Source organism: Monodelphis domestica, chromosome 3 (genome assembly GCF_027887165.1).
Source record: "Monodelphis domestica isolate mMonDom1 chromosome 3, mMonDom1.pri, whole genome shotgun sequence".
In the NCBI taxonomy this organism is placed as follows: Eukaryota; Metazoa; Chordata; class Mammalia; order Didelphimorphia; family Didelphidae; genus Monodelphis; species Monodelphis domestica.
Genome location: NC_077229.1, coordinates 278,622,216 through 278,649,152, shown reverse-complemented (window position 1 = coordinate 278,649,152; position 26,937 = coordinate 278,622,216). Strand labels below are relative to the sequence as shown.

Below are 26,937 nucleotides of genomic sequence, written 5' to 3'. Positions count from 1 at the left end.
TGAAGTTTAAATTACTATTACCTAGGGCAAATAATGTTTCACTATATAATTCTCTGACTTGATTCATCATATAAACTAAAGTTTAATAGATTCAAACACTAATTAAATGTTATGAAAAGTGAGAAAAGACAATACTAGACGACTTTCAACTAGCAACATAACCAAAGATCTTAGAAGGAAAACATTTCCTAAGAAGCAAGATTAATAAACATTCTAAATATTTTTGGATACTGTGCATTTCTATGGACATTTTACCCATACATTTAACAACAGGAAAATGGGATCAATTCACATGCTGTTCCATTTACTTCTCCATTTTTATGATATGCTAACAGAATTTCTACTTGCTGCTAAAGATAAATGGTTAAGTATAACTTCAGCTATAAGCCAGGTTTCATGGCAGAAAGTTAAAATTAAAACTTAGGGAAATAATTCCTGCCTTCACTTTAGATTTTTGAAGGCCACTAATCAATTTCAAATTATGTTCAGTGACATCTAAACTCCACAAGAATTCAATTGCTCAATCTAGATTTAAGCTAATTTTTAAAGATGTTTCATTTTATTTACTCTGATTTCCAAATGAATTAAGATACTAACTTTCTCTCCAAATTTTTCAAATTTTCCAGTCTTTGACACAGTATCCAGCATACTGTCAACACTTAAATGCTTGCTGATTGAGAAAAGAAAACTCAAAGGACCAATTTGATATACACATTTATTGTATATGTATATTATTTATGTTTATATATGCACATATATTTTAAAACTGGGTCAAATTTTCTTATAAAGTCAAAGGGCAGTTATTTATATGCAGGTAAATATTTCTTCTTGCCCATTATTAAAGGTTGTAGTCTGCCAAAAAAGACAGTTTAAAGTATAAATTTTAAGTGTTATTCTCTATCTGCAGTTCTGTCTATTTCTTGTTGAGATCATTCCTTAAGTCATATGAAGTTCTAGCTTTTTATTTTCTTTACCTGAAGGATGTTGTTCCATTCTCTTTTATTTTGTTTTTCTGAACAGGAGGTGCTTGAAGCGACAGAATTTTATTTCCTGGCAGGGTAATTTGCTTTAGAATGGAAGCTGAGGGGAAAAAAAACAAAAACAACACATACACACAAACATGGCACAACTGGAAAAATTCAAGATGATTATTTCACATACTGTCTAATCAAAAACAATTTTAAGATTAAAAAGAACTAATTGTGTCCACTCAAACTGGGACATAATAATGAAGTTGGAATGCATTCTCTATTTAAAATTTGTCTTATCCCTACCCCCAAGATGTTAATTTGATTTTTATACATATATACATATACACATACATATATATGATATATATAAAAAATATATATTTTATTCAAACAGAATTCAAGTTTCAACTTCTCATCCAAGTTATTGGGTTTGTTTTTTTTTTAAACTGGCCAAATAGCTACACATCACTACTTGAAGCTATACTGAAAATAGAGAATCCTTCAAAGACTACCCAAAACAAATTTTTAGAAAACATTTTACCTTCTTAAAATTCATGATAGCAAAAATATCACTTTTGCTGGTTCCAAACAAAGAACACATTTTCAGCACTTTAGTTTTCTAAATGAAAGAAATACTATTTATTTACTGATTTCTCTTTTCCAGTGCCAACATCAATATCACCTGAAGCCATGAACCCACACGTGCACACGCAAACATGCACAGTCTCACTCCAATAACAGTGAGCAAAATACAACCAAATGGTGAATACATGGCCACTTTTCTTAGCTCTCTATTGATCTCCAATATGCCATATAACATTACCTTACAACTTATTGCTACGACAAAACATTATGTCAAATCCTAATCCTTTCCATCCCTCCTTTGTTAGATAGAAGGAAAAAGCAAAAACATCACCACCACCCCTTTGTCACCACAAGATGTCCCAAATTCAGACTGCAAAATGCCAGAAAAACCCTACCTGTAGGAAATTGATTTGTTTGTATTAGTGTGTTCAGGGGCATCCTCTTTTGTCCAGATTTCTGAATGGTCAGGGCTGAGGAATGTGGTAGAGCAGTCACTTGTTTGGCAATGCTTCCAGAAGGCTGTTGTACTACCTGGAAATAATAAACTACTGATTTTTTTTTTGTTTTAAAAAGAAGGCAAGAGGAAAATAAGATAACCCACAAGGGGAAAAAAAAATCACCATAGAACTACCAAAACCAAATTAAAATGAACAAGCTACAAATAAAGAGAATACAACATCAACATGTTCATTTGACTAAATTTTCTTTGGGCAATAAAGGGGAAGCTTTCAAATTTTAACAGCACACTCTGCTCCTAAAATTTCAAATACACTATCACCTTGACATAACAAGAAAGTCGTATCAGTTACATTTGTTTCTAGCAAAATTAAGCTGTTTAAGAGTTCCAAGGTTCTGAAAGATATGAATAATCTACACCCCATCCTGTACTACCTCCAATAACTGAACTAGAATTGTTTACACTAAATTTAAGTTTCAGGGTCAGCTTTCAACTTTCAAGGGTGGATCTCAAAGACATTTGGCCAGTTGTTTTTTTTTATCTCATTTTCCATGTAAAAAACAATGCCTAATACGATCAATATTTAAGGTTAAAACAGAACACACACATACACACACACACACACACATATATATACACACATACCTATACAGAAGATGGGATGTAATTCCTCACCTAAACGATAAAATTGATTCTATAATTATATGCTTCTCATTTTAATAAAAGATGAACTAACGGTTTAAATGAGAGCAAAAATTAAACTTAGAGTTTTCCATTAATTATAGAATTTTCATGACTTGTCCTTCATAATAACTAGTCACAACCATGTCATTTTTAACTCTTACTGCAACTACCAAAGTTCATAAACATCACCACTATAAAGGAAATTGTAATACAGTTTAAGGTCACTGCCATAACCATTGAAGGCCAGTAATCATTGTAATTGTTGTTTCAAGAGGTCTATGCTTCATTTACCTTAGCATTAAGTCATTTTACTTTTTGAAACTTTCTTCATGATACCTCTGAAATATCTGCAAAAATTTAACAGAAAGCTGTAGATGGAAAACTATCATATAGTTAAACTAAATGACTTAGAAACTTTAGGTAAGCTGGACCTGATCGCAAACCTATCAAGCAACTTTCTGCTGCTGTTAAGGAAGGCTGAGGCTTCAGGTCACTCCTGTAGAAGACCTGAGCCACAATTAATCAGGTATCCACACCAAGTCTGCCACCAATATGGTAAAGAGCAACCAAATGCCTGAGGAGGGACAAGCCATTTCAGGCTGGAAAAAACAGCAGGTTAAAGCTTCTCTGCTGATCAGTAGTGGAAAAGGGCCCATGATTAGATACTGTATTTCCAGTGTGCATGGAAGGAAGGGAGGAAACTTGGGCCACATGTTCCTTAATTTAACCAAGCCAATTGGTATAATATGCCCTACATGATTGCCAATCAAAATAAATACTGTAAGATGGTGAATTAGAGTTTATACTAGGGTTCACACTCTCTCCTTTCACCCTCGCATCCCAAGAAAAAGCCTGTCATCAAGAAACTCATCACCAAAGAGATTCCTTCGATTTAGTACTCATATCTCACCAATACCCTCAAAATCTGGAGTCATTCTAATTGGAGAGCTACAAGACAATGCAAAAAAATTCCTCCCAAAGGAGAGATCAGAAGCCCAGCAATTTCTATTTCCCATAAGCTGTGCTCTTTGGGTTGACTCTACTAACATCATGCCCCGATGCCTAGCCCCTTCTCTCCCTACTCCTTTCAGTCTCCTTGTGTTTCAGCTTCCCCCTCAAAGGGATCTTCTCTTCTTATTTGTATCCTAACCACTCAGCACAATGTCTGACATATAGTAGGCACTTAATAAATGAATATTACATTATAATATACTGTTATATTCTTTCAAAGAAACTGTATTAAAACCAAGGTTAGTTTTTGTTTCTTATTTTAGACTGGACCAGTGATTTCATCACTAGAGGGAATTCCTAGTAAGGAAACTATTCTACCAAAGAATCAGCACCCTGCCACTTGAGTCTTTGATAATTGTCAAGATACTATTTATCTTAGTATGCTTTAGAAATGCAAACTGTAGTCCATTCAAGAAAATTCACCCAGTTGCACAAAGAGAATACACAATACATCTGAGAACTTAAATATTTCAAATCTTTACATACCTTTCCTTAAAACAGTTATAAAAAAGTATTCTATTACTATCCACAAGATGCTTTTAGTAACTACATGCTCAACAATACAAGTATATATATTTAACTAAGGATTTCACAAAATATTTGTCATACAATGTCTGACATAATAACTATTTAATAAGTATAGGGGACAGCTAGGTGGATCAGTGGATTGAATGCCAGGCACACAGATAGAAGGTCCTGGGTTCAAATCTGGCCTCAGATACTTCCTAGCTGTGTGACCCTTAGGCAGGTCACTTGACCTCATTACTTAGCCTTTACCACTGTTCTGCCTTTATAGTACTGATTCTAAGATGGAAGGTATAGGGATTTTCTTTAAAGTGTATTTTCATTCATATTTATGAGAAGTAATTTTTAAGTATCCCTCATCCTAATCCAATGTTGCACTCTAGGTACAACTACCTTGTATGCAACTATTCCTGGGTTCCCCTCCATATGAGATTTAGATGAGGGCAGTAGGAAATATCAGATAAAAAAATTAAGGTGGAACATAATCATTTTATAAAAATACCTCAAGAATTGTTAGAAGGAACCATTACATATCTTGTACTTAGTCCCAGTGGACAGAACTAGGAACAATAGAGAAATTTTGGGAGAAATTATAAGGAAACAGTCTATAAGGGAAAACTTCTAAAGAATTTAATCTGGTCCAAAGCAGAAAGGCTCTAGTCTTAAAGCAAAAGCTGGATGACCACTGATCAAAAAGGTTGTAGAGTGGATTCATACCACATGTAGTTGTGGTTGCTAACGATTACCTAAAAGCTTTATCCATAAGCTCTATGAAATTCTACTATCTGACATACATGCATGGCTAGTTCACTAAACAAAGAACCAAATTCCTAGTAGATCAAAGAATCATTCGTAAATCATTATCTCATGTTTATTCAACACCCAGAGATGTGTTTCTATGTAGCTCTTCATTACATCCACTCAAAAACTGAATGAATAATTAAAATCCATGAATAATCACACAAATCCAGAAATGCCATGGGTAATGAAAATCCAGAAATTATCCAAAACCTAACTTTAGCCAGTACTTTCAGCTAATTCCTACCCTGCTTCTTACTTACAAACCTTTCCTTAAAATTGATAACAAGAACAAAGTGAACCTCTCTTTCGATTATCCCTAAGAAGTACCTAAAAGGAAAGAAATAAGAATAACAAGAAACAGACATGTTGACAGCATAATCTGAAACCTGAATATTCTGCTTATGAGTAACTAAATTAAATAGCTATTATAATTGGAAAAGTAAAAATACAAAGTATTTAATGAACATCATTTCAAACTGAAGATTTTTCCCCTATTATTTCAACTTTATCTGGAAAGAAAGAGTTCATTAAAAGCTGAGTTCTACTCATATGCTGAAGATGTTCCAATTAACCAGAGATCCTTCAAGAAAGTCCATAACAAAGGCTCAGCTTAAAATTTCAGGAAAACTTTAATGATTGAGTTTGCTAAAAACAGCTGCCTAAAATCCAAACAAAGAAAATGGAATTTTTTTTGGAGAAAATATTTCTTCTGCTCCATAATGGTCCAGACTGGGGAAGGGAGAAAAATATAGATAGAGGCAAAACGTTGTTTTTGGTTTTAGCAGCAGTGATTGCTGAAATGTATATTTAAAAATATTCTTACAACTTTGAAAGAATAAGAATTCTGATCAACACAGTAATAACCTATCATGATTCCAGAAGATTAAAGATGAAATCATGCTATCCACACTTCTTGACAGGTAATAGATTCAGGGGATAAAATAAAACAATTTTTTCTGACTTGGCTAATTCAGGATTTTGTTTTGTTTCATTATGCATATTTGTTACAAATTTTTGTTTCATTCAAAGGGGCTGGGAGTGTGAGGAAAGGAAAATGTGTTTATTTTCATTAATTTTGTTTTTAATTTTGGATTTCTGAACTATTTAAAATATCAATTCAATACAATTTCTGTTCAGTACTGATTAAAAACCACAATAATGCATCAAACTCATGACACTTTTTAAGATAAGTATAAGGTGATCCAAAATAGCAATATTTTGCATAATACCATTAATCACTCATTAAGCCAGTTGACCAGCAATTCACTTGCGAAAAAAAACAAGAGAGAGGGATATGGAAATTGATATTTGGGATAGAACTAATTTTAAAAAGATGAACTAAAAGTATCTGTTTTTAAGCTAATTTTGCGGTTTTATATATCCTCAAGCATTTCTTTACCAGACACAGGTGAAAAATCAGTTTCAATTCATACTGTGCTAGATTGTGAATACTAAATACAAGAAAACTTAATTCTCAAATAATTGATAAGGTACGCCCAGTAAAAGGGAAAAGTCTTCCCTTCACCTGAAAAAGTCAGGTAATTGCTTATGTTAACTATGAAAAATCTTGGGTTTTAAGCCTGCAATGCAAAAGTGTGGAGATTTTTTTTCTTTAAAAGCTTCAAAACTGGGGTAGAAGAATCTAGTTGATATAAAAACAAAAGATATCAATGAAAAATCTATTTTTTAAAAAAGCTTATGAATGATAAGCCAATTAATCCAGGGGTTATCAAAAATACAAATTAAAGAAAATTTACAGGTAAAAAGGAACTATGTGAAGTTACAATTCATCTTTTACTCACTTAGAAGAAAATGATCATTTCCTATAGTCAAAAGGAAACTTCCAGGCACGGGGGAAATTGCCAAGAATTCCCACATAATATTCACCTACTTTTATCTATTAAGTTCAAAGGCACTCAAGGGTGAAATGTGCAAGTACTAGTCAAACTACAAACCTCACTGTTACAATGGTAGGGCATTTGATTAGTTCTAGAAAGGACACCTGAATCCCACAAGGCTCTAGGACTCCTCAGATTTAGATTTGGAAAGAGCTTCAAGACACCAAATCCAATGTTCTTTAAATCCACATGAGAGAGAAACAGAGAAGTTAAGAGACTTGGCTGAGATCATAGTTAGTTTAAAAGTCAGAATAATTTCAACCCTGGTCCTCTCACTCCAAATTCAGAGTTTATAATTAATTGTCTTTGTATGTCTAGAAAAGTTAATACCCAAGTATTTAAATCTTTTTCACTGGAAATGTGATAGTTTCATGACCTTCAGAATATGATGATTAATTTTGGTAGGTTTCTTTTATGCTGTCGAACTGATCTATTTTCAGGGATAAAGTTGAAACAGTGGGGGTTTTTGTTGTTGTTGTTTTCTAATTATAATATAGTAAAAGCTATGAATAATATTTGCCTTTTAATTTTCATTGTAGCTCCCTACAATTTTTTTTCTTTTCTTATAACTGTTAGGATTTCCAATCCTAAATCAAATTAAATCCCACAACCATACTACAAATTCAGCAACTTACTGAATGCCTCATAGGCATCTAAACATATCCAAAAAAGAAAAATCATGAGAACTCATTGTCATCCTCCCTTTAAATCTATCTTCAAAATTTGTCTCTATTAAAACCACCATTGCCCTCAGACACACACATTCCCCAACTCAATCATCTCTACTCTTCCCTCTCCTCTAATACTCATCTCTAATAAGTTGCTAAACCTAAATTATTTCTACCCTCTACATCTCTTCCTCACATGGTCACTACCTCTGTTCAGGGCCCCTCCCAGGTCCCATCTTCTTGTCTAACTTTTTTTTTTTAACCCTTACCTTCCATCTTAGAATCAAAACTATGTATTGGTTCCAAGACAGACGAGTGGTAAGGGCTAGGCAATGGAAGTTAAGTGACTTGCTCAGGGTCACACAGCTACGAAGTGTCTGAGGCCAGATTTGTGCTTACCTATTCAAATAAGATACTAATTTGTTCTCTAGCTTACAGTTTATCCCCTCCTCTCCAATACATTTTTCCTACAGCTACCAAAATAATCTTCATAAAGCACAAGGTTGACCATGTCACACTAATTCTCAAAGTGTTTCCCTATTACATCTAGGAAAAAATACAAGTGCCTCAACTTAGTATATAAAGATTTTCACAATATGGCTCTTGTCTTTTTAGATAGACAAGATACTGTTCCCCTTCCTTGAATCTATATTCGAGACAAAGGGGCCTAAATCCTTTTCCCCAAATATGGTAGATGATCTTACACCTCCATGCTTTTGCACAGTTTTTTCATGTCAAGGAGCTCTATCCCTTGCCTCTCTGAATTCCTTATTTTTTTCGAGGTTCAGGTCAGATGTCATCTCCTATAGAAGCCTAAATGATTTCCATTATTGTGAATGCTTTCTCTCGCCTTCTGGAATTATCAGGTAAGTTTTATCTAGTTACTTGTTTAATTATACCCTCAGTAGAATGTAAACTTCTTAAGAGCAAGGACTGTTTCATTTTGTCTCTGTATCCAGAGTGCCTAGATGTAGCTGATATTTGACCGATATATGTAGGTGTGGAAGTAGTAAAAAATGGATACCTGGTCATTTTCAAATTTTTGGTGGAAATGCTTCTAAATGTTTTTCCACTTCACAAATGCTTAAACTTGGATTCAAGTAAATTATTATGGCAAGGAAAAATTTATTTGTTCCTATTCTATAGCTCTATCAGCCATGTTATCATGAACCATATCTCTATGGAAACAAAACCATGGTCCAACAGAAAAAGCATTGACTCTGGTATCAGAAGGCCTAGACCCAAATCCCTCTGCCATTTATCACCTGTTTTAACATCACCTAACCTTTCTGGGCTTCAGCTTCCTCACATGTGAAGTAGGGGGGGGTTGTACTACTTGGCATCTGAGGTTTCTCCCAGCTCAGGTCTAAACAAACCTGGCATAAATCCTGCTTGGTCATAAAGAATTTTGAAATGGACCATTGTATTGTCAGTACTTTGGGATTTTTTATATCTGTATTCATTACAAAAATTGGTCTATCATTTGTTTCTAATGCTTTCTAAAGCTCAACACACTAGATTAGTCATAGGGCTAAATATTTTTGGCACGACAATTTTCTAGGATTATCTATCAGGTCACAGCAGGGTATATGAACTATTCTGGTAAGGAAAATGCCCATGTGGGCAAAATTGGAGAGTGAAGTACTGAACTGTCATCTTATGGTGGGTGGTCTGGATCTGTGAATTCATCTGTGTGGTAACTCTCCACCAATGCAGACCTACAAATCATCTATAACTTCAGACTTAGGGAAGGGTCCGTGGCAATTAACAAAGAGGATAAGTGACCTGCTTATAGTAACATATCTTGTACATGTGCCAGAAATAGAATCTGAACCCAGGTCTTCTTAGCCACTAGATCATGCTGCATTTTAAAAGCACTGATTTTATAACTCTGATAAAGACCGTGTCCTATTTTGGCCTCAGAAAAGGTTTTGGGTCACCAATCTTTATACTTATGAATAATTTAAGTACTAACAGTAATTTGTTCTTTCAAGGCATAAATAAATTTAACTATGAAACGATATAAGAGAATGGTACACTCTACAAAGAAATAAAACCAGTTCTCACAATAATAAGCTCTATACTATTAGATGTCATCAGAAAACATTACCTTGAACAAAGCCATGGTACCTTTATTCCATGAAGTTCTTGGTCAATGTACTTCAATGCAGAAATAAACAGAGCTAGAGTAGGCCCAGAAAAGAATAACCAAAATGATAATCAAGGGAATGCAGAAATGAAAATATGAGGAAAGACTAAAAAAATTAGGTAAAAAAAATTTCACTGTGGAAGGATGATAAGTGAGGGGTAATATGGTCAAAGTTTCTAATATCATAAATGGTAGGCAATGTTAAAAGTAAAGACTGGTATACTCCTTGGTGGCTACCCTTTAAAATAAAAAATAACTAATTATAGCACAAATAAAAAGTACTATTTTTTTCCTTTAACTCAGAGAGTATAACTTGAGATTTAACATTTCAAGTAGTGGTACAACCGAAAAACCTAAGTGAGTTCAAAAAAATTTAAATAAATTCAAAGATAACCAACCGGTAATAGATTATTAAAAGAAACTTAAGATATTTTGAAACACATCCCAATCTTTCTTTGTCCCACTGGCATCCAAAATTTTAATCTTAACGCTAGCAACTAATCTAGTTTGGAAACTAATTATCTCTTTCCTAATATCCTAACTGATTGCCCAGCCACCATTCTGCTCCATTCTAATCCATTCTTCACACAGATTCTAAGATAATCCTGACAGGGTATTTATCTGACTACATCATTCATCTACTCAGAATATTTGTCTCTCCAATGACAAAAGGATAAAATTTCAACTCCCCAGAAAGACATTTAAAGCTCTCCGCAATCTAGTTCTAGTTCTTTCAAGACTTTTTTCAAATTTCACTCACTTTCCTGAAAACCAACATTCTGATCAAATCAGATTGCTATGTATTTCCCAGTCCTGAACTCTATCTCACATCTCTATACACTGAAACAAATCATTCCCTATGTATTCCCATCTCAACTCCATCTGTTAAAATTTTTCTCTTCCTTTCAGGCTAAGTTTAAATGTCAACTCTTCCATAAAATCTTGACTACTTTTTACCCTCTTCCACCAATATTCTCAATTGAAGAGTTCTCCAACTCACCAAAATTTCATATACCACATGCGATTCTAAATTAATTTAGGCCAAAGATTATGTTCATTTTTCACTTTGTATCCTTGGTACCTAGCAAAATACCTTATACATAGTTGACAAGATTTGTTGAAGTGAACCTGACAAAACCTTGCTTTCTATTATGGTACATCCCAGGGTACTACTGTCAAAATACAGAATACAAAGGAGAAGACTACAAGCCAGACTTAGGCATTAAATTTTTTAGGGAACACCTGCTATATTCTTTTTCACCTGTATTAAAATACTTTCTCAGAAGTGTTTCAACAAAACTACTTGTCCTTCTACTAGAATGTTTACCCCTTTACTTAGACTCAAGATTAAATGAAACTGTATTCTACTACAAACTCAGCCATGATACATTTTAATTATTCATTTCTTAACTTGAGTAATGCTCATTTAAATCATCAAAAAATGATTTTATTTGATAAAATCTTCCAGCTCTGTGAGTACTAAACGCCTCTCTGTGGGGCATTACCACACAAAATAGTTTATGGCATTCTATGCCTCAGGTAACTCTGTTGGAAACCAGATTATAATACCTCTCCACTAGCCAGTATTTAGCTACAGCAGCCTTTGCTATATTCAATCTGTTTTAAATAGCTAGGCATGAATACTAAAATCAAATCTGTTAACTAAATTGAAACAAAGGCAAGACAAAAAAACAGGCAACCCTCAGAAAAACTAACATATTTTACATTCCTTTAAAGAATGGTGGAAGAGAATAGAAAGAATTGGGGAAACTTTCCACCATTTAACTAGACACAATGTTCTTTCTTGGTTACAATTATTCTTAAAATATACCAAGAAAAGCCAATGCATTGTCAGAATTTTTTTTTTCTTTCTAAAGAAGCATGACCAAAAGACACACAAAATACACAAGTCTGCATATGAACCATAAAGGGCATATAACAGTATCATTTCTAGTCAGGCTGGGCCACCTACATTGGAACAATTTTATCATATATATTTATCTCTTCAGGATAATTATTCCATAGGAACCCTTATATCCAATGATATTTGTGGAATTAAACTTGGGCCTTTCCAGGGCTATACCATGAATGTTATTCATATTCAAGGGAGTGATAGAATCTAAAAGAGGTTTGTAGAAGATTAACATACTTGTCCATGGCTTTAAAAACAAGAAAGGATAGTTAATATACACTAGACAGCTCTGAAGTATTAACGGGAATTATAGAATCTCTCTACCTGCATCCAAAAAGTAGCATTGTCTTGTTCACTTTCAAATACTTAGTATGACTCTCTCCTCTCCTTAGCCCATCCCACACCCAGCTTCTTTTCTTCCTCTGTCTGTTCCCCATTTTGGACTAGGGGTTTTTTGCACATCTTATATCCCTGACTGGGCTAAACCCCTTGATGTAGGAGCTATCTCTATTATAGAGCTTGCCATAGAATAGGCATTTAAATGTCTGTAGGATGTCACTAAAAATATACAATCCCAAAATTAGAACTGTATTAGGGTCTAAGGGAATATGTAATGTATGGTAGAAAAAAGACATTCTGAATCAAACAACATGAAATTTAACGGTATTACAATAATAACTAAATCAATCTCTGAATCTGTTTCCTCATCTACATTATGATTTCTATGGCAAAAACATTCTGTAAAGTATAGAGCACCATAAAAATTTTAACTGCTTTTAATGACTAACTATACAAGAGCACCACTGCTTATATATTGCCACCTGGAACTTTTTACCCATATGCCTATAGTATATAGTTTCTTAATAATAATAACAGTTCACATTTACATAGCACTTACTATGTGCCAGGCACTGTGCTAATAGCTAATAAGCACTAACAATTTGATCTTCACAACAACCCAGGGAGATAGGCATTTTCCCCATTTTAAAGATTAGGAAACTGAGGCAAAACAAGGTTAAGTGACTTGCCCAAACTTATAAAGAGCTAGTAAGTAACAGAGGTTGGATTTGAACTCAGATTTTCCTGACTCTAGGCCCAGAGCTCTATCAACTCCCTAACTGGCTGCCTCCAAGTAAATGCTCCTAAATTCCCTTGCAGATAAAATCTAGAGCAACATTCTCATCCTCACAACTTTCAACTAGTAAAATAAGCAAAGGATTATTAAGACTACTAATTTTAAACAAATGAGCAAATGGCCCTTTTTTCCCTAACCCTTTTATTTCCCTGAAACCTCTACATCTACCAAATGTAACATAAAATAAAGTCATTGGACTTAATTCCCCCAAATTAATATGACTATGTTAGAAGGGGGAAAAAGTTACTCACTAACTGTTTGACTTTCAGAGTTTGTGGAGTATTGGCTGGTTGTGAAAGGAAGGAGCCAGGTTGTGTAAGTTTGATATGAATAGGAGGCCCAATGAGAGGCTTTACAGAGGCAGATGTGGCTACTCCAGAATTCACAACTGGCTTTGAAGGTGGAAGAGAAATAGATGGCCCCAAAACTTCTCCAGAAGTCACAGTGGGTTTCGATGGTGGAAGTGACAGCGTTACTGCTGCCCCAGGGACAAGGGCTTTTTCAGGCTGGAGTGAGACAGTTGCTACTGTAGTAGCACCACAGGTCACAAGAGGCTTTGCAGGTTGAAGGAAGACAGTTCCAGCTGTTATTCCCACTGAACTGGTGGTTGAACTTACAGAATGGAGCGTGACAGCTTTGCTAGTCACGGCCCCTGGAACAGAAGCTGGATTTATGGGATGAACAGCAACAGCTCCGACTGTGGGTCCTCCAGCTCGAGTAACAGGACTTCCAGAGCGAAGGGGAACAACTCCTCCTCCAGGGCCAGCCACCGGACTGGCAGTCTGAATGGAGACAGGACTGGCTGTTGGTGCTGCAGAAACAAGGAGAGCCTTTTCCGTGTGGAGTGAGGAAATAGCTGTGGTCACGACAGGAGGGGGATGAGTGGCTGTGGCACACGTAGGAATGACGACTTGGGGAGGAGTTTGCTGAACACACTGCTCAATGAAGCTCTGGGAGTTGGGCATTAGCTGTCTTAAGGCAGTCACACTTTTCTAGAAATGGAAAAATTCAATACTAAATCACTAGGAACCAAACAATCAAGCAATTTAAAAAAACATTGCAAATAGCATTTATGGACTATTATTTATCCTACAGACTCCTGTTTTCTCCCATTTCTGAAAACCCCAATAAAATGATAATAAATATAATATATGTGCGAGACACTGAGCTATAAGTACTTTACAATTATTGTTTCATTTGATCTCACCAACAATCCTGGGAGGTAGGTGCTATTATTATCCCTATTTTACATAATGAGGAAAACTGAGGCAGAGAGCTATTAAGTGACTTGCCCAGGAATACACAGATAGTATCTGACACTTGATTTGAATTCAGGTATTACTGACTCTACATGTTCTATCCACTGTGCAACCTAACTGTCTCACAAAACCTATCACATACTCAACATTGGCAAATATATTATCAACAAAATTATTTTATATCATCAAATTTATTCACTTATTCAATAGTGGAATGCTAGTTAAAAACACCATGTCAATCCTAGAATATAAGTCTAAGAATTATGAGAAATTAATGCTTTTTAAAAACACAATGAAAAATTATTTTGACATATGCAAATATTGAACTATACTTTGGATCAAAGTTAAATCTAAAATATATAACACTAATTTAAAACTTTAGGGGCCACTGCTATCTATGAATCATATCTATCCTGGGGGCCTAAATAAATGACCACTATTCATGAATTTAAAAATTGAAATCTAGGAAGTGAAATGAAAATAGAGAAAGAAATACTAAGTCAGATGATCATTACTAAATGGTTTCATCTTCTTTTTGGAAAGTAAAAGCTGAAATGAAGTCTTTTCAGTTGTTGCATCAAGAGATAAAAACCAATTATTTGTTATGTGGAATGACTCCCTGAGGGAGGGGAAATGGATGAATACTGGGAAAAACTTTGGTGTTGTTAAAAAAAAAAGATATCAATAAGATTTTTTATAAGAGAGAAAAGCTGATGGGTGCAATAAAAAAATGAAATTTTACTGCCAGAAGAGAAGTTTAAAACTATTTCTAGGTTATACCAGTAGAGACTATTTTCATTTTTCCATTGTAGGGATAAAGTATGAATTGCTAACTGACTTCTTTCTTTCTTCATTCTAAATGAAGAGTAAGCAATCATACCTGACTGAAGTAATAGAAAAAAAAATTTTAAGGAAGACAAAAGTAAGAAAAATGTCCTAAGCACAGTCAAATGTACTTTGCTTAAAAGGGTAAGAGACAATGTTGGGGGAAATACAAGACATAAAAGGATTTTCTCTTTAAGTCAACAAAGATTCATAAACCCCAAATGACCTAAAACATTTATTATTGGAAGTTAGTAACACTAGGGGCAGTTGGGTGACTCAGTGGATAGAGAACCAAGCTCTAGAGACAGGAGGACTTAGTTTCAAAAGTGGCCTCAGATACTTTCTAGCTGTGTGATCCAGGGCAATTCACTTAACTACAAGTGCATAACCCTTTCCCTCATTGGTCTTGGAACCAACTCTTAGTATTGGTTCCAAAACAAAAGGTAAGGGTTTAAAAAAAAAGTTAATAGCACTAAGAGAAATAAGAAAAGCTAAGGCATATATCATGAAGCCAGTTATTCAAGTGTTAAGAGATTTTAAAATCTCATTTCTTTCATTAAGAAAAAAAAAAGTACAGTGAAAGTTAAATAATCTTAAACATTATCAAATAGCCCTCTAGATAAACTTTTATTTCTGATATCCTATATACAAACCACCAATAGTCAGTAATTATTAGGAAATTTGGTTATAGCAGTAACAGTTTTAAAGAGGAATGACAAAAACGCAAAATGCAAAAGGAAATTCTTACTGGTAACTAATTATACCTAGCCTAAATAAACTGAGAGGTAAAATACAATTTTTGTCCAAAATTTCAAAATGTTTTTTTAAAAAGCACAATTTAAACTCTATGAAAATTATAAGTATTTAAAAATAAATTTTGACCACAAGCGTGAAAAGGACAAATGTAAAACCTTTAAACTGATATCTTAGTTACCAATACCTATAAAACTTTCTTCCATTAGATCTATCTAGATCACAAAACTTATTAGAATGATCATTTTTTCCTTTCCATAGATTGATAGCACAGAGGTAATTTTCTTTAATAGAAGTGCTACCACTTACTAAAGTCTAATTCCCAACTTCTAATATGGCCATTGACTCACACATTTATGAACTACTTTTGACAACCAGTTTTTAAGAAAACTTAAAAGAAACAGTGCCATTACTTTATAGTCATACTTTTGCAATCACAGAGCTTATCACCTCCATTATCCATCTGTTTCCAAACAGTTAGAAACGAGTTTTTAGGTTATGAAAAAAATCCAATCCATCCCCACAGCATGAAAATTTTCTAATATTGGGAATATTTCAAATGAATGATCCTCACAATTCCAAAAATAGTTTGAGTTCTAATCTTAATAATTAAAGGAAGCCTCAGGAGAAGAGATATAGAGGATATAAGCTACTCTGAGAAAGACTAGATCAATTTGAATGTCTAAATCCTGGAATGATTCCTAAACTATCCTTCAGTCACACTACCAAAGCATCACATTTATAGGAAACTCAAAGCTGCTATACAAGGTGAGAGAGTCACAACCCATATAGTACAGTATTCTTTTGTCAAAGAAATTCTGAAAGGATGATAAAAGAGAACATGACTCTTTCAAGTCAACATTAAAAGTCATTAAATATTAAAATTATTAAAACATTAAAATATTTTAACTTTCCTGTGACATATCTAACCAAGTTCCTAGAGAACAAAGGCCATTAAGTTTTTGTCCTTGCACCTAGGTACAGCTGTCTGGCTCAAAGTTTGTGCTTTCTTTGTTGAACTGAAGTAAATTCATTTGCGCTGGCCTTCTGCAGTGAAATTACACTACTTCTGCCACTGACACATCCTGAGCTAAGTCTCATAAATGTATTAACTATTCTATGAAGTGGTAATTTTAAAAAATTGACCTAGAGTTATTTAATTCAAGTTTCAAAGAATACACCTCCTCAGTCCGTTATTCCAACATCTAATGAACAAATTTATATTTCCTCAACCTTCTGTGAGGATTTTACAGAACACAATCAAGAAGTTAATGCTCTTGACTTCCATCTTTCCAGATAAAGCACTTTAATTCTATCTTTCACAGTAGGCCTTCCTGTGTACTTAATTCCTATAGAACTCAACAATACCATAAAATATAATTGTACTGTCATTATAACCCTAGCCATCCTAAAACTTGTTATTTTTATATTAACCTCTAAAAAATAAACTTAAATTTTTAAAAAAATCTTTAACTTCCAATTTCATCTACAAAAAGGGCAACACTCACCAATTAAATATCTGATTGCCACAGGTTAGTATAGCTTTTAAATTATGTCTACAAATCAGGTGTTATTCCTCTACACTTTTCCCCTAATCATTACAACAGGTCATCCAAAAAATGACAAACCAGTTTGAGAAAGTTCCTTCATGATTTACTAAAAAATTGATGATCTACAACTGTATTATGAATTCCTAAACCTACAAGTCAAATAAAAGGAAATAAGATTAAAGGACTGACCTTCACAGAGGCAGTCCCAAATTTATAGTGGGAAGTGTGCACTCAAAAAACTTATTTTAAGATCAGTTGTTTAGAACTTGAAAAAAAATAAGTTCTGGATAACAAATGTTCTGGATAATGGTGAGATTCCCAAGTTAATTCCCAAAACACCTTAACTAAGATGTCAGGAATATAATCCCTAGGTCCTCTCCATGCTGAGATCAGAAATTTACTCTTTGTTCCTTTCCTGCTCAGCTATAAGAGTGGTAAATCCTCCAGCTCCAAGATAATGGTACTGGCTCCTGTTTCCTGGGCAAAGATTCCAAAGCAGAAAAGGCAGAGGGATGAATAAGTGAGGACAAAAGAAGAATTAGGAATAATTGGAGGTTGGAGACTCCTGACAATGTAAATCCAATGGATACTTCCTAGAGTTGGATAACTGATGACTCCCTCCCTTTCAAAACCACTCCCTTTCTTTGTTTAAAGAACTCTAGGGATTTATCAACCCACCTGATAGACTTGACTTTCCAATGCTACCAATTATTGCTTCAAACTAATCATGATTATCATCATCTTCCCTCTTTCACAGAACATATCTTCAAATAATAAGAGCTAACTATAGTGCTTTAGGGATAGTGAAGTACTTTACAAACATCTCATTTGATGTTTACAACTCTGTAAAGTTGATATCTCAGTTTTACAAAGGAAAATAAACTGAGGCCCAGAGCATCTAAGTGACTTTCCCAGGGCCTCACCAGTAGATCTGAAGGCAAGATTTGAACTCCGGTTTCTCTGACCCCAAGTCTAACATTCTATTTACTATAGCACCTAGCTGCCCTAACTAGTATAACATGGGAAGGTGCAAAGTAGATAGCAAGGAATGATTGACAAGCCTGGATTCTGTATGAGAGCTGGCTGGGTCAAAATTCTAAGCTGTTGGAAGAACAGTTTTTCAATTGTGAGTCTGAAGCTGGAGGTCAAGACCAAAGGTGTGACTCTGGGACTCTCCCTGGACTAACCCATCTTTCAAGCTGCCTGCCTTAGAATAACATCAAGACAAGATTGAGAAGTTCCCCACTCATTCTGGTGGACAGAGTGATTTTGGAAAAGATTTCTCCCTTCCCTGGAGCTTCTAAGGACTCTACAATTTCTGTTTCTGCTGCCTGACCCACCAAGAATTCTGTGTGAGAATCTGTTTGGACTTATCCTTAGTTAACTTTAGTTTAGTTTAGTTTAGTTTAGTTTAGTTTAGTTTAGTTTAGACAAGGTTAAGCTTAGAAAATAACTATAGTGAGTTAAGTATCTGGGGCTAATAGTAAGCTGGTCCCTTATCCCTTTTCTTTCCCCATCATTCCCTCCTTGTTAAGAAACTTATTTAATTGTGTGTTCTCCCTTCCTACAAACCTTTCCCCCTTTTCCCTAAATTTCCATTGTAACAGTTTTGGCTAAGCCTGGATAGGAGAGAACTTAGGAAAATAGGCTTTAGTGTAGGTATATAGCAGTGAGAAAGCCAAAAGACAGTTAGAGGCTGGGAAGATTCCATTTTTCCCTCAGCAGTTGGAACATTCCAGAGGTGGGGGCAATGGAATCCTGAGACTCTGGCTGAACTCTAAGAGACATTTAAATCTTTTAAATCCCCTGACACATGGTCTAGGTAGCCATCTTGGATTTTTTTGGTTGATTTTTTTAAATTTTTTTCTCTCTTTAATTGTGTGTAGATACAAAGTGATCACAGTGAAGTATAATAATACTATTTTGTTGTATATACCAGTTTACTGATGAATGTCTGGTGACATGTTAAAGGATTTTTTGGTATGTGTTTTGGGAGTGTGTTATACACATCCTAAAAAGGTTGTTACATATTGTTTCTCTCATTACCTGGCTAGCAGCAGGTCATACATATAACAAACCTTTGAAAGCTTTCAAAAGAATTTTAGTGTTACCAATAAAGGGAAACGGGTAAAGAATAAGCTATTTCATCCATAATGTACCTAATGAGTCACTCCTTTCTTACTTTTGCCAATAAGGCCTAAGTTTTTGAAGAGAAAAGACTGAAATATGACTTATCATCTACCTTTCAGAAGAAAAGCAAGATCTATGAGGCATGTTAAAGAAATTAACAAAAAAATAAATCCAGGAGAATAGGACAGGGTGAACAAGAGGAGCCCAGTATTTGGGGCACATCCTGAAAAAACCTCCTGTCTTGAATCAGTGCTAAAAACAGATCACAAGCAAGTTTGGTAGCAAACAAGGCATGAGTCAGGTAAATAACCTGAGTAATCACTGAGGGCAGAGGCATCTGGAAGAGGATTGTCTCTAAAACTACACACCTTCCTGATCAAGGTTCCTATCCAACATAAAATGGAATGAGCTATATACTACACAAGTCTAAAACATTATTTCTCATGCAAAATTTTAAATGCAAGACCTACAGGAAAGGAAAAAGGCAAACTATAACAGCTTAAATCATTTTTCAAATGCATTAAGGCAATTTTTTCTAATTTAATAAGCTAAAAAACAAGAAGAAATTTATGCTCTAGTTCTTAAAATTCAACTTAATAATGTTCCCCCAATAATTATCTTATCAGATAAAAAAATTATTATTATATAGCTGTCTCCCAATCCACTCTTTCCCTTCCCTCCTCCCCAAAGCACCTTACCTTTAGAAAAGGGACAAGATGTGGTTGAGGTGAAGACTTGAGCTCAATATACAATTTTTTGGTAAACTCCTCTGGTTCTATTTTTGCATCCTAAGAAGAAAAGAATAAGATCTTTTGTGTTTACATTTTTTAATTAATTCAAACACTTATTAAGTGACCACTATGTGCAAGGCACTCTCCTAGGTCCAAGGGGGGACAAGACAAAAACAGTTCAGTCCTTGCATTTAAGCTTATACTCTATTAAGGGAATATACACATAATTAAATACAAGGTATCATGGTGGAAGATGGTTAAGAACTAGAAAATATTATTTAAAAGTATAGGAGTACCTGACATAAGCTTAAGAAATACATTCAAAACATGGAATACACAAATAACATACATAAAGACTCTGACTAAAGAATCATTTGGAATATGTAATCAGAGGAAATTGTTAGTATATACTGTTTTGCTGTCACACAGGTTACAAGAACAACACTAACATAAAATAAATCTAGAAAGGTAGATAGACGGGAGCAAGATTATGGTAGGTTTCCAATGCCATCAATTGACTTCCTTTCTATATTCCTTCTCAAGAAAGTCACTCAGTCGGTCCCTCCTTAAAAGCAAATCCCACAAAATATTTAGCACCAATGTATATTTCAAAATCTCAAACAGTTTAATATTTGTCTCCAAAAAGAAAAATTGGTTTTCATTTTATTTGTTTATATGATCATTCACTCATTTATTTAGGGACCTTACCTTCCATCTTAGAATCAATATTAAGTGCTGGTTCTGATGCAGAAAAAGAAAGTAAGAAAGGCAGTAAGGGTTAGGGCAATTGGGGTTAAGTGACTTCCCAGGGTCACATATCTAGAAAATATCTGAGATCACATTTGAACCCAGGACTTTCTATCTGTAGGTCTGGCCCTCTATTCACTGAGACACCTAGCTGCCCCTGGATTCCATTGTAAATGTATTTTGTTAGTAACAGTCTAAAATTAATTAAAATATTAATAATAAAGGCAAAGAATGGTATTCTATATTACAAATGCCCTACTCTCGAATTCCAATGCCTTATTTCATAGCATGATGCTGTATTCTTAAAGGTAGAGCACAAAGTCCTACATCAAGCTAGAAAGTCTTGGAAAGAATAAAGGACAGAGGGTTAACTACCATTTGAGGACCAGACTAACTGGTCTGAAAAGATTCATTTACCAGAATGCTGGCCCCAAAGGATCAATTTTTTTGTTATAAAGACTTCTGATGATTATCTACTAACATTTGGAGGAGTTGTCATCTGTAGTGGTGGAAAGAGTATCAAAGCTACTAAATCACAGATCATTTTTAAGGATTAAGACATTTACAATACCCATATACATTCATTGTACAAATAATGTAAAATATAAACCTAGAAAACAGATCTTTCATGAGTGGCTTTTACTGTGTTGCTTTTTATGTGTATATTCAAATACACATGAATGTACAGTGTGTCTGAGTCTGGATTTGAACTTAGGTTTTCCTGATTTAAGATCCAACATTCTATCCTCTGACCCAAAAGCTGCCTAGGTAAATGAAGAACTTGCAGGTCTAGATCTCAAATCCAAATAATATCAATTAATTCATTAAGTACCTAATATTTACCAGGAACTGTGCTAGGTAATGTTTAAAATACATGGTTGGGGGCAGCTGGGTGGCTCAGTGGATTGAGAGTCAGGCCTAGAGACAGGAGGTTCTGAATTCAAATCTGACCTGGGACACTTCCCAGCTGTGTGACCCTGGGCAAGTCACTTGACCCCCATTGCCTTGCCCTTACCACTCTTCTGCCTTGGAGCCAATACACAGTACTGACTCCCAAGATGGAAGGTAAGGGCTTAAAAATAAATAAATAAATGAATGAATGAATGAATAAACAAATAAATAAATAAACAGATGAACGAACGAATGAATGAATGAATGAATAAATAAATAAATGAAAGAAATCAAATAAAATCAAATAAAATATAGGGTTATAATCCTAAAATGAAAAACCTGTAGATGTATATGGAAAATAAATACTGCTTTTCAGACAGAGGTGTCAAACTAGTAATGGCTAGCAAACCCCTATGGGACCAAAACAACATTAAAATGTAATTAGAAAATATGTAACAAAAAAAAAATTTTTAAGATAATACAACATAGGTAATGTTAATTTGTGTTTTTATAAGTTAATATGCAGGCCTGCAGGGACATTTCTTTTGTTTGAAACCACTGTTCTAAATCATCAAACATATTTGGTAAGGCCAATATTAAGAACAATACAGAGATATTTTCCTTTAGGATAAATGACAATACAAACTATTTGTTCTTGGACCTTTTTTAAAAAAAGAAATTACAGGAGCATCTGGGTAGCTCAGTGGATTGAGAGCCAGGCCTAGAAACAGGAAATCCTAGGTTCAAATTTGGCCTCAGGCACTTCTCCTAGCTATGGGACCCTCAACAAGTCACTTAACCTCCATTGCCTAGCCATTAATTACCACTCTTCTGCCTTGGAACCAATACACGTTACTGATTCTAAGACAGAAGGTGAGGGTTTAAAAAAAATTTACAAGATTTTAAAGACCCAAACTATAATTACAGAAGGCTCTAAATGATTAAACAGCTTCCTTATTCCTATTAATCTTTCATGGGTATTTGACATCATTAAGTCATAATCATAAATCAATCAATCAATCAATCAACAGTGATCCCTCACCTATCATGGGAGTTATGTTCTAGAGACCCTTGCAATAGGGGAAAATCCACAAAGTAGCAGCATTATATTTACTTTATTATTTATATATATATTTTTTTTAAGGCTTTATAAACCCTTCCCACTCTCCTATAAACCTTTCCCACACTATTATTAACCTTTGCCACATTCTTATAAACACTGAGCCAATCAGCACCCAGGATACAGAATGCAGCTATGTTTGGTTGCCTTTCAGCCAATAGTGTGCCATGTACAATTTCATGTTAGTAAACTTGCATAAGAGGTAGTGGCATACTGCATTCCCATTGAGTACAGTGTAAAAATTAAATTATTTCTCCAATAATAAAAATATTCTCTTTTATGAGGTTTATTAAGCATCATTAGAAATCAAGGAATAAAGAAGATACAAAATAAAAACCAGGTGCCCATGGCCAATTAGCCCATTTAAAATCCCCACACTCAGTTTGCCACTATACTTGCTACAACATTGCAAAGGAAGAAAAGAGAGCGTGGGAGGCGTTGCTGCCAGTTAAATACCAATGGTGATCTCAACACCATGGAGACTCAGGAGAGATTATAGGGAATTCTGGGAAATGCCAAGGACTTCTGGGAAATGAAGTCTAGGGTTCAAAATCTCCATTTATACAACAGTACGGTATTCAGCTGCAAAATCCAGTAATAAAGCAAAAACTCCATGATACAGAATTAGATATGTATTTTTTTTAAACCCACAAGGCAGTGAAGCCTCAATAAGTGAACCACAATATAGTGGGGGGCAGTTATTCTTGTTTTAGGGTTTGCAGGGTTTGTTAAAAATAACTTACCAATAGATTTTCCACAAGCTTCTTCACATTCTGGCCCATTTCTGGGGACTGAGATCCACCACACGCTAGTTTAATTAACATTGCAAGAAAGTTTTTGCATTTTGTCACATTCTCTAGCATTTCCTAGTTATAAGGAAAAAAGGATAAAACATTGCAACCAGTGTCAGACCTTCATCTTTATGTAACAGATTACAGAATTCAATGAAAACTACTTCAGAAATTATAAAGTAAAAAAAGTATTACCACAGAGATACTAGTATGTCCTGCTGCAGGAGCCTCAACCTTCCGGGTGCTCTCTTGGGAAGGGGCTGCTGGTGTTCTGATGATTGAAGGCTTCAGAGGAGTTACGTTATTTAATGGTTTTACTGGAGTAACTGTGACAACATTGGCTGGTGCAGCCACAGACTGAAATGACAAAACAATATGTTACATTTTAGCACCAGTATTATTACTCTTCTATGATATGAAATGGTTATCTCTACCCTCTCCTGCAACTAGAATGCTATCATTGCTATCAAAAGCTGTAAGTCATTCTTGACAAATCTTACAACAAAAATAATACTGCCTTTTTTTTAGTATAAAAACAATGATTATGCTATAATTTATTAGCTGTTTCTCACACAGACTTCTTAATTAAGTACACAAAAGCAACATTTCAACCATGTCATTCACTTGGTTTCATACTGAAGTGGTTTTTTTCCCCCTTTGACTGACATGAGACATTATTCTAGCACCATCTACAGGACAAAGGAAATATATAAAAACACTGATGTTAGGTAGCATTTTTTAAAAACATATCCCCCATTAAGAGAAAAACACTATCATCAATTTATGAAAAGAAAAAGATCAGCTTTTATAAAGGCTTACTATATGCAGAAATATCCAAGTTGAGCACTTGTAACATATGGAAAAAAGGCATGAAGTTCTAATTTGATTATTAAAACTACATTTCTAAAGATATCTCAGGATTTCAGATTTATTACAATATGCTCCTCAAGGAAATTTCATTCTAAAACAATCAAGAAATTTCAATGTATATATACATGGAAAATATTTATTCAAATTTCTTTTTATTCTTAGCTACATAAAAGAAAACTAGAACATAAACTACATACATGTGAGAAAGACTGGAAGAAAGGACCCTATTTTTGAAAGACTATCATAGACAAATAATTAAAAAGTCCCCTAATATGAGCCTTCACCTTATAGCTCTTTTGCTGTGTTTTTATATTATTAGCGGCTCTTAACACTTGGGCCCATTAACTTGTTTCATTTTTAAATATTTTGATGACTGCATTTCAATAAACTTGGTTTATTTTTTTAAGCCTATGTATTTTATTTTGTGCCTTATAAAAATAGTTTTCTGAGGAGGGGTTCATAGGCTCTTTACAAGACTTTCAAAGGAGTCCATGACAACAAAAAGTTAGGAACCTTATAACATAAGGGAACTTTTAATTATCTTGGTATCAAGATGAGCTCTTTCACTGCCAAAAGAATAGCTACCAAATAATCCCCTAGGTTGTCTTGATGTTGTCCTATTCCTAGGTGTTAGTGTGTTTGTTTCCAAAGATAAAAGGAATCATAATCCTAGACCTTAATCTCACGAACAAGGAGAAACTAGTTGCTTGAGTAGAAATGACAGAAATTTTTTAAACTGCTGTGACTGAACACTATATGTCTTAATATTATTCATAATTTTTACTTTTGATCTAGTCATGATTTCACTGCAGTGGGATAATATCTCTACTAGTGCCCATCTGCCACCTTTGAGACTTGCCCAGAGTCACAGATTAGTACATGCGAAAGGTAGAACTTACATCCATGTCCTTCCTGTCTCTGAATCCAGCTCTATCAGATAAAAGCCAGATAAAAGAATCCTGGGCATAGTTAGGCAACTCACAAAATCTGGAGAGAACATAAGCAAAATGCTACATTGGGAAAGAGCATTGGCTCTATAACCAAAAAACATTTTGGACAAGTAACTTAAACCTCTCTCTCCTATCTTTTTTTTTTTAAACCCTTACCTTCCATCTTGGTATCAATACTGTGTATTGGCTCCAAAGCAGAAGAGTGGTAAGGGCTAGGCAATGGGGGTTAAGTGACTTTCCCAGGATCACACAGTTGGGAAGTGTCTGAGGCCAGATTTGAACCTAGGACATCCCATCTCTAGGCCTGGCTCTCAATCCACTGAGCTACCCAGCTGCCCCCTCTCTGCTATCTTTATGCTTTAGTGGCCTCATCTATAAAATGAAAGGTTGGACTAAATGGCCTCTTATAATCCAATTATCCCAAGATTTAAAATTCTACAAGGAAAGGTAACCAAGGAGAGAGAGAGAACTCAATAATGAAATGTAAAGACACAAAAGAAAACAATTCTGATGAGAAAGAAAGGGGTAGAGGAGAATCTTTTTTTTTTAATTTTATAATATTTTATTTGATCATTTCCAAGCATTATTCATTAAAGACAATGATCATTTACTTTTCCTCCCTCCCACCCCCCTTAGCCGACGTGTGATTCCACATGTGTTCTTGATTTGAACCCATTGCCATGTTGTTAATATTTGCATTAGAGTGTTCGTTTAGAGTCTCTCCTCTGTCATGTCCCCTCTGTAAACCTCAAAATTTCTTAGACTTATAAATGTTGGAAATTTCACCATTGGGAAATTTCATACTTGAAAAATTTCCTATTGATAGTGGGTCTTGACTATTGGAATGTGAACCCCATTGGCATGAGAGTTTCCTTTTCCTTCCCTTCTCAAGATTACTTTAGGACAGAAACCTTTTGCTGAACAATGGAAAGGACTTTGACCTATGCTTAAGCATAGAACAGGAATTTCTTTGAGTCATGATTGGTTTTAGAATTGATACAATGGAGATACTTGGAATCAATCTCCACCCTACTCAGTCCTAACAGGATTGAGGAAGGGCTGCAGCATAGATCAAAATTTAATTATTCCAATCTCTACCCTACTCAGGTTAACAGGATTTAGAAAGGGCTGTAGCAAAGGATCAAAGATTTAATTATTTGAAAATATGACCTTCAACAGACATGTGCAAAGTCAGACCTCTGGGCGGTCCTGGGTTAAGCTAGAGCCTCCATTGGCACAGGGAAATTGATGGACACGTGATTGGTAGATGTGAGGACTGAGGGGAGGGAACTTGGATGGTTTCCTTAAGGATAGGGGGGTCTGAAGACTCGAGGTGGGGGTTGAGAAGTTGGTCGGTGTGGTTGGTGTGTGCTCTGAGAAGCTTGCTCTGAAGGAAGCTGAAGGTGGGGGCCTCTAAGACTGTTTCTCCATTTTGGTCACGTGAGTAATAGGGACTGATCTCTTTTCTTTGCCCCAGCTATCTAAGGGCTTGGGCCTTTAGGCCCAGCCTAAACAGAAGGGGTA

At 34.8% G+C, this 26,937-nt stretch overlaps 1 protein-coding gene across 3 annotated transcripts in view; it reads right to left on the bottom strand.

Annotated features, from left to right (window-relative positions):
* TAF4B (TATA-box binding protein associated factor 4b) overlaps positions 1 to 26,937 on the bottom strand; it is a 198,555-nt gene that overhangs the window by 107,389 nt on the left and 64,229 nt on the right. For 2 of the 3 annotated variants that reach the window (XR_464742.3, XM_007487580.3), the window contains exons 4-9: positions 23,789 to 23,950; positions 23,546 to 23,668; positions 20,012 to 20,101; positions 13,048 to 13,788; positions 1,952 to 2,087; positions 975 to 1,080 (exon numbers count right to left, since the gene is read on the bottom strand). Coding sequence is in view for 2 of the 3 variants with exons in the window: in XM_007487580.3 (XP_007487642.1) it covers positions 975 to 1,080; positions 1,952 to 2,087; positions 13,048 to 13,788; positions 20,012 to 20,101; positions 23,546 to 23,668; positions 23,789 to 23,950 (1,358 nt within the window). In the remaining variant the exon portion in view is untranslated. The remainder of the gene's footprint in view (positions 1 to 974; positions 1,081 to 1,951; positions 2,088 to 13,047; positions 13,789 to 20,011; positions 20,102 to 23,545; positions 23,669 to 23,788; positions 23,951 to 26,937) is intronic. The other variant, XM_007487581.3, reaches the window with a different exon arrangement.